Genomic DNA, 8,673 nt, shown 5'->3' on the forward strand with positions numbered 1-8,673 from the left:
GGACACGCAGGGAGATTGCCAATCCTAGCGTTTGCGGCCTCGGACGCTCCCTCTAGGATTCTTGCCTCCCCTGGAGGACTTCCCGCCCTTCCTGTCCTTGACGGGAAAGGGCTGCTGTTTGGACACCTTTGCCTTTGCTGCCGGAGCCGGTTTCGATGTCCTAGACTGACGAGGCTGTTGTTGTTGAGGTGCTGGAGGCTTGTAGGGTCTGGATGTAAGAGCCCTTTGGAGGAGAGAATCGTAATTCGACTTCCTCCACCTCTCAGCTGTCCGTTCCACATCCTTGGGCTCAAACAGGCTCTTTCCAAGGATGGAAGAGTGTCTGAGCCTACAGACATCCACGGCTGGGACCTTCGCATGGAACCTCTCGGTCACCGCATCACGACGCTTCAAGATAGAGTTTGCCCACAAGTTCGTAACTTGGTGAGCCAGAAACTCGATGGTGCGCGTGCCCGAGAGGAGAAAAGTCTCCATGGCCTTCCTGGTGCTCTCCTTGGACAAGTCCTCGGATCGCAACAGGATGCCCAGAGACCCCAGCCAGACATCCAGCCACGAAGTGGCCTGCATGGCACACTTTGCGACCTTCTCCTGGCTCAAGATCTCTGTAGCCGAGAATGTCACCTGCCAGGCGGAGAGTTTCTCGAGAGAAATTCCCCTGGAGAGCTCTTCCACAGAATGGTGGAGAGGAAGAGCTAAACAAGACTCCCCCATGATCTCAAAGTACCTCCTTTGCTGCACACGCGAGGAGGTGGGAGGAGTTTGTTGCCGGCAGTAGAACGGCTGGAGGAGGCGAGTTCAGAGAGCTGGCTCTCAACCTTGTCTCTGGCGGTCTTAACCCCCTGGGACCAGGGCAGAGCTGCACTGGCCTTCGGAGGTTTCTGAGTGCCGTAGACTTGGTCCAGAACCATATCCTTGCCTTCGCGAGGGGCGGTCTCCAGGTCCTCGAACCTGTTGAGTCGCCTCATCAGACTCAGGACCTGCCAGAAGGCATGCTCCGACTCGTGCAGCTCTCCTCCTTGTGGACTGGCAGCAAAGTCTCCTGTCCCCGGCTGCTCTACTCAGGGGGACACGCGGACATTCTCCTGGGATCTAGCTGGCTCTGGTCGAATCTGAGATGAAGACTTAGGGACAGTCTTCGAGTCCTTGGGCTCCCTCCTAGGAGAGATACAGGACTCCAATAAAGAAGTCTGAGGGCTCCTCGTTGCTCCCACACGAGACGATTCTCCTACTCGAGGTGGGGTTCCTCCCATTGGTGCCGTGGGAGAATGTCCCACCTCGCTGGACTCGCCTGAGGACGGAAAGGCTTCGTCCACAGAGGAAGGAGAGACAGTCTGAGGGGGGGAAGGGGCCTTCCTGACGGACTTCTTGGGAGCCAGTTTGATCCTAGGAGAAGTTACCACGAAGTCCACTACTCTCCTTCTCTTCAGCGGGGATGAGGCTGCCGTTGGTATGAGGCCTAGATCAATGAGGGCCGGCTTAACAGCCTGGACAACCGCTTTGATCAGAGACCCGAACCAAGGCTGACGGCTGACAGACTCGGTGTCAGCCACTCCCGCTGGAGGGAAGGGGATCGGGTGATCCTTAGGAGTAGATACCATAGGGCCTGCCTGAAAAGAAGAAGGGAGTTGCCTAGACCTCTCTGAAGAATCTGCTTCCTCCTGCAAGAGCGCTACTCTGCGCTTATGCGGTGGAGATCGTGAGGATGATCTGGAAGTACGCGTCGCTCCCGAGGACTCGCAAGGTTGCCCGTGCTGCAAAACCCGGCGGGAATCGCGATCGGAGTCGCGCGATGGTAAAATCGCGGGTTCGCGCGCGGGCGAGAGAGCACAGGTGAAGGTTGAAGGGGAGAGCACTGGCGGCCGGGAGAATGACGGCGCGCAGGGGAGCGATGGCACGTTGCCGAATGATGGTGCGTAGGCCGAGAAGGCGATCGGCTGTGAACAGGCGAGTTAGCGCGTGGGCACGCAGGAGACCTTCGGCGATCCGATGTGAGGGCACGCGGGCGCATTGGAGAGTGCTTGCGCGCAGGCGAAGGATCGCGCGGGAGATCGCTAGCGCGTTGGAGATCGCTGACACGTAGTGGCGTGGTCGGGAGCTATCAGATGGGCTGCAGGACCAGCAGGTGAAGTGGCGAGTAGGGGCGAACGCTCGCGGGCTTGCACCGGAGACTTCTCGTGGGCACGGGGACGCGCAGAAGCTCGACCAGGTCTTGAAGAGCGCACAGGAGAGGCTGGCGCGTGGGTGGGGTCTGCGGGCGCGTAGGAGATCGACGGCGAGGGGGCAAAGGAGCAGCCTCCTTGCCTGCACCAGATCCGGAGACCGTGGGCGCGCGGGCGAACATTGGCGCGCATCTGGACCAGGGCGTGCAGACGTACGCTGGCGAGCAGGTGATCGTGGGCGCTCAGGAGTACGTGGGCGCGCAGATGTGCGCTGGAGCACAGGAGATCCCTAACAGGCAGGGGAGTGCTGACGCGCAGGCGAGCAGAAGATCTACGGCGAGAAGATGTGGGGCGTGAAGAGTCTGAAGGGTCCACAGGTAACACCTGGCACTTAAGGGACTTAGTCTCAGTGGGAGACAAGCCCTTATGCCGCGAAGGGACCGGTGCCCGTTGGAAAACGGGGTGCGTAGGCGCCCATAGCGCATCTGCATCCGCAAACGGAGAAGGAAGGCTAGCAGGTCTGGCAGGCGTCGGTGATCGCGAACGATCAGCTGAGAGGTCTAGAGATGCGGCCGTAACGGTCTCCTCACGTCGAGGAGGCTCCTCTGCGGGAGACGTCGAAGGCGAAGAACCAAAGAGGCGCCTGCTAACCCCCTTGTAAGGGGAAGGAAGGCCTCAACGGCGAAGAGGAGGGCGAGCCTTACGGCAAAGACGACCTCGAGGGTCAGCAACACCATCCTCGGTCCTCCGAAGAGGAGTCTCCGTCGGTGAACTCCCCCGGGGGGGAGAATCACCCGCAGGAGAGACCGTTGGACCCAGCTCGTCCCTCGAAGGATGTTCGGAGGGTGGAACTGAGACTTCGGCAACATCAGCAACAACAGCAGGGGTTTGGCCCGACCCGTCGGAAGCCTCTGCCACAACAACGTCGACGATAGGCAGAGGATCTACCTCTGCTATTACCAGCGACTGTTTGACACCTGCACCCAACTGTATCAGGTCAAACAGGGGTTCCCTGGAGGGCGAGCCCTTAAGCCCCAAGGAAGCCCAAAGCTGCAAAAGATCATTGTTAGACACGGAATCATCAACATCAAAATCCTCCCCCGGAGGTGGAGGAGGAGGAGCTGCCTCGCTATGGGAGGCAACTCCCTCTCCCGAACCCCGGGGTTGGTCAACAACAGAAAGGCCTACGCTACCACTCGACGGACCCTAGCGAGAGACCGATCGAGTGGGAGCTTCGGAGGAGGTTCGGGCAGCGGAAGAAGAGTCTTTGGAACCTTCCTTCTTCAAGGCAGCCCTTGAAGGAGAAAGGCCACGCTTAAACTTCTTACGTCGCCGGGAAAACCTCTCCCACTGAGAGGTAGACCACTCCCTGCATTCACTACAAGTATTGTTCCTTTCACACCGTTGACCTCGGCAGTATGGACATAAGGAGTGAGGGTCGGTCTCGACCGCCGACATGAACGTTCCACAAGGGCGGTCGGGAAGTCCAGGGCACTTCCGCATGATGGATGAAAGCCAACTTCCAAGCACACAAGCTGTAAGAAAAAGCAAACAAATTAAGGCTGTCAAAAATACGAGGGTGAGACAGACAGGTCTTATCATCACCCGAGCCAAAAGTGAAGTGAATCAGTTCACCGGTATGTGAGGGGGGAGGGGTAGCTAGCCGCCCCTCCCCCCTCACCCTCGCTAACCAGCGAAAGGGTAGTTAACCCTCGTTAAAAATCTAATGGCTCGTCATTTCAGCTACGCCGAAAATAATACCCCATGTAAATAGCGTGGTTTGTATTTCGGTTACGGAACAAAAAAAAAGATTAATGGCTGTCAATATAGGCGAGGGTAGGAACGGACACGTCCGGTCATCACCCGAGCCAAAAGCAAAGTTAGCTCTCACAGGTGTGTGTGAGGGGGAGGGGTAGCAAGCTACCCCTCCCTACCCACCCCTAACTAGCGATGGGGTAGTAAACCCTCGTTAAGATTCTAATGGCTCGTCATTTCAGCTACGCTGAAAGTAATACCCATATTAAATAGCGTGGTTTGTATTTCAGTTACGGAACAAACGACGGACCCAGGATTATGTCAATTCCCTTCGTGAACGTCACATAAAAAATAATCATATCCACCCTGTGCCTCCTAAAATCGGAGATTTATGTTTGTTAATTTTGGATGAAGTAAATCGGGAAGATTATCCCATGGCCCGTATTCTTGAAACCTACCCCGGTCAAGATGGTCATATTAGATCTGTGAAGGTGCGCACCCCTCATGGCATATATGTGCGTCCCATTAACCGTCTGATCCCATTGGAGATAAATGTCGCAGGTCCCTATATCACTGAACTGGAGCAAGGTGGTCCTGATGAGCTCATGACACCCCAGATACCAGATCCTCCCTCAGAGGACCCTCTAATTGACGATTCTTCTGATGATGTCGCCCCTCTTCCCAAACCTGATCCTGTGTTCTTTCGAGGGCAACCTCATAGGGCGGCGGCAGATAGAGCCCGTGCCTTATTCCAGAAAGTGCTGTAAATTTGAAAGGGATGGGGAATGCCCCCTTCCTGCCATACTTGTTAGTGGAACCCCCCCCCCCCCCCCTTCTCTCTCGCTCTTACTTGGCAGGGTGTGGAAATTCTTTCCACGCTTTATTTTAGTCACCGCCGTTATTCCATTTTTTATTTTTTGTTTGTAGTTTTCTGGGTTTTACGCATCTCTTTTTTTCTTTTGTTTCCTTTGTAACCTTCATTATTATACCCTTAAATATTCATTGCTGCTAACATGTCCATCATTCCCCTGTAATGCTTTACCTTTCATCACCTCATTCCTCTGTAGATGATTTTATCTCATTTCCTGAGCTCACAGTACATTGCTTGACGATGCAACCGACCGTCGACAATTTTTAAAAACAGCGCTTGGTTGCGTTCTGTTCCAAATGCTCTTGAAGCTTAGGATGTCTAACCACAATTTGTTTGTATTTAAGTAACTCTTTAATTTACGTAACTCATTGATCTTAGCTTATTGCTATTTACAACTCGGTACCTATTTATAAGTATTTAGCTAGGATTGTTTCCTGTGTTATTGAACATCACTAAACGCCACTTATTTTTTTTGTATGTACAGTATATTAATTTTTATAAGCCAGACAGTAGGATTTCTTTAAAATTACTTTACCCTGGAGTCTCAAGAATGATCCTTGTATTTATAAAAAGCACCCTTCAGCGAACCACGTACTCATGGAAATTTGAAGAAGCACTCGACCGGCTTGAACCAGCTCAGCGACGGCAGGCAGGAGCGTGTGAGCGGCCCACTTAAAAACCAGGAAGCGTGGAAGGCGGACGTAGGCATAGCCCCTTCAACTTAGACGTTGTTTTAACTTAGGCGTCGGTTCAACTACCTGTTGGTCAACCAGTTACTGACCAACAGTATGCCTTGCTTTGAGCCTTTAGAAGATAAGCTTACAAAGACAAAACACGTCAGTGCAGAACTGAAGATGCACCGTGTTCTTAACAGTTTACAAGATGCTTCCACTATGTCTACAATCAACCCTCAAGAGCGTGAGTACTAATTAACGGTGCTCAACCTTGGCCAAGGAACTGTCCCCCCTTTTTTTTCTAGCCTTTATTTGACGATGTACATATTTAGCTAGGAAGTTATGTTCAAACTGTCTGGTTTAATCATTCGTGGCGTGTCCATTAACATAAGTTATGTTCCCGTTCCTCTCTATCAAGTATGAAATTTTTTGCCCGAGAGGAATGTGTTCAAAGTAGTGAGTAGAATTTTTGCTATTATTTCAGTCACCATTTTTGCTTAAATTGGTTGATTAGTCATTTGATTATTGATTTACGATTCAATTGATTCGACCATTTTCTTGGCATTTTTCATATGCCATGCAGTCTTTATTCAAATTTCAATTAGGTAGTTTTGCTGTTTTTTTCCTGTGTCAGTTAGGTGGAAATTCCTGTTGTACTTTACGGAAATAAACGCCATTTTTAGGTTAAAATTATTAACTGTTTTTAGCTTGACCTTTACATTTTGAAATGACTAAATGAGTTATCACATGAGGTGAGATATGACTTAAGGGTAAGTTTATATTTACGTCAATCTAAAGCTATCAGTGTCAATCCTTTATTGTAATGTTCTACGGTATTACCTCCCGGTGGTCCTTAGGACGTTTTGACTTTTACAGTACTGCTCTCCCTAACTCTTTGTTAACGTAACTGATTCAGTCCAACCACACTTGATTGGGATTTACTATTCTGCGCCCTGGAGTAACGTCTGAACATCAAGGTGATATCGGTGCTGACAATCCCGGTATAGAATAATCTTTGGACTTAACCGTGTGTAGGGAAAGCAAACCGTCTTCGTTGCGGTTCTCTAGTTTGTCAAGTGTGAGAGTGTTGGCGCTCTATCCTTCAGGCTCGGGTCCGGAAATCAGAAACGGGGAGGCCTTTCCCGGAATTATTTCCCACATACTTAATAAATCATAGTATTTTGTAAATCATAAAACTACCTTCCTAATATTGCATTGCAGATAGACTAAAAATTTTTCCAATAATGAAAATCGATTTGACAAGTGCGGCACTGTAATAAAGTTTACACCCGCCCCAACAAACTACAATAAATGCAGCCGTTCTACTGTTACATACAGTATACCCCTAAATGACAACTTTGGGTACCAAAAATTAACTAAATCACATATAAGACTAATATAGGTTAAGGGAAAACTACAACACATTTGTCCTATTTTGAAGGTTTTAAGTTAACATTTCCTATCTTCACCCGGGGGTGTATGTATGATAGCGGCCACCTGTATTTATGATGACGGCCGACTAAGAATACACCTGTGTAAGGTGGGTCGCAGGTGGCCCCCAGCAGGTAAGTAGGTAAGGACACGGCTTGTAAGTTAGGTTAGGGGGGGAAGTTTAGTTTAGTAGGAGGAACTGGCCACTGATATACAAAGGCTCCTTCACTTGTCCTCCCATTACATGGTTTACTATTCTGCTACAGTAGCAGAGCAATGTTGTTTTTACCGCTAGGAATATTGGTAAATTTTACGGTAAAACTCCATTCGGCCATTTTTGCATGATAAACCATTATTTTCTGTTAGTTTTCCAGTTTTATTGTGTTCTGATGATTTTCTGTTAGTTTTTTGTGTTATCTTCAGAAAAGCCATCGTTTTGTTTAATACCACCACACTATATATCCCAAAACAGACATTGACTAGGCTAAGTAGGCTGTTTGCCAGCCTATAGTTCCAACTAACTAAACCTGTTAATTCAAACACTACCCTAAGGTCATAAACAATAGGAATAACTTTATCTTATCATTTTTCTCCAGTGTTGTCAAGACAGCTTCGACTGGAATGGATTCCTAATTACTTGGCAGCGAGAGGCCTATACTGGTGATCAAGAGTCCTGGGAGGCCTAACAACAGAAGACTGGATGGCCAAATTTACAACATTCAGTCTTTCACACATGACGATGCTTTAGAAGTGATGTCCTGTTCAAAAATAAGCTTAGAAACGTTGATTTTACGAAATGGTGCAACAGGTGGTTGTGACACGAGAGCAGCTTTCTTGGGTCGTTAGCCTAATACCCAAGAGTTAAATACGAACAGTTCAGACTTATAATTTTCGACAACAGCATTCGAATACTAATTACTTCTTGACATTACCTGCTGCTAATGTTTCAATTATTTAATCTTAACCCTTCCACAATAGCTCACTGACCTCGGGAATTTGACCTGGCCTAAAACATGGGACACTCAATTATTGTAAAATTATCAGGTATACCAAAGAGGAATGACTTACTCACTTACAAATTATAAAATGTGTTTTTGGCATCTCGGTATATCCATCGCCATTAACATTTCTTTGTATGTTTTACTTACCTATTTTCACTCTTAACCTCTGTTCTAACCTAACTCGGTCAGGCGGAGTTGCCATCTTCTCGTTCCCCCATCACTGAATGACTGAAGAGGCTGCGTACGAAGTTGCCAGATTATTTCCACTGGATTATCGTACATGAGCCTTAAATTGTCGTTTTTCACCCAAAATTATCGTACATACTTTCAACATAATCATTAAGGAGTAACGTAAATGATTTATTTCAAGGTAGGTATATTAGTATAATTGTTTAATTAAACATATATATATATATATATATATATATATATATATATATATATATATATATATATATATATATATATATATATATATATATATATATATATATATATATATATATATATATATATATATATATATATATATATATATATATATATGTGTGTGTGTATATATATATATATATATATATATATATATATATATATATATATATATATATATATATATATATATATATATATATATATATATATATATATATATATATATATATATATATATATATATATATATATATATATATATATATATATATATATATATACACATACATACTTAAGGTATGTATCGTATGTCGTACAGGACCAAAAATACACGTACGTGTGCAATAATT

The 8,673-nt window shown here is 47.1% G+C and overlaps 1 protein-coding gene across 1 annotated transcript in view; it reads right to left on the minus strand.

Moving 5' to 3' along the window:
- RasGAP1 (Ras GTPase activating protein 1) overlaps nucleotides 1-8,146 on the minus strand; it is a 373,291-nt gene extending 365,145 nt beyond the window's left edge. The window contains exon 1 of the mRNA XM_068380108.1: nucleotides 8,039-8,146. Within this exon, the coding sequence (XP_068236209.1) occupies nucleotides 8,039-8,093 (55 nt within the window). The 5' untranslated portion in view covers nucleotides 8,094-8,146. The remainder of the gene's footprint in view (nucleotides 1-8,038) is intronic.
- Nucleotides 8,147-8,673: the final 527 nt, after the last annotated feature.

This window comes from Palaemon carinicauda, chromosome 9, assembly GCF_036898095.1.
Source record: "Palaemon carinicauda isolate YSFRI2023 chromosome 9, ASM3689809v2, whole genome shotgun sequence".
NCBI lineage: Eukaryota > Metazoa > Arthropoda > Malacostraca > Decapoda > Palaemonidae > Palaemon > Palaemon carinicauda.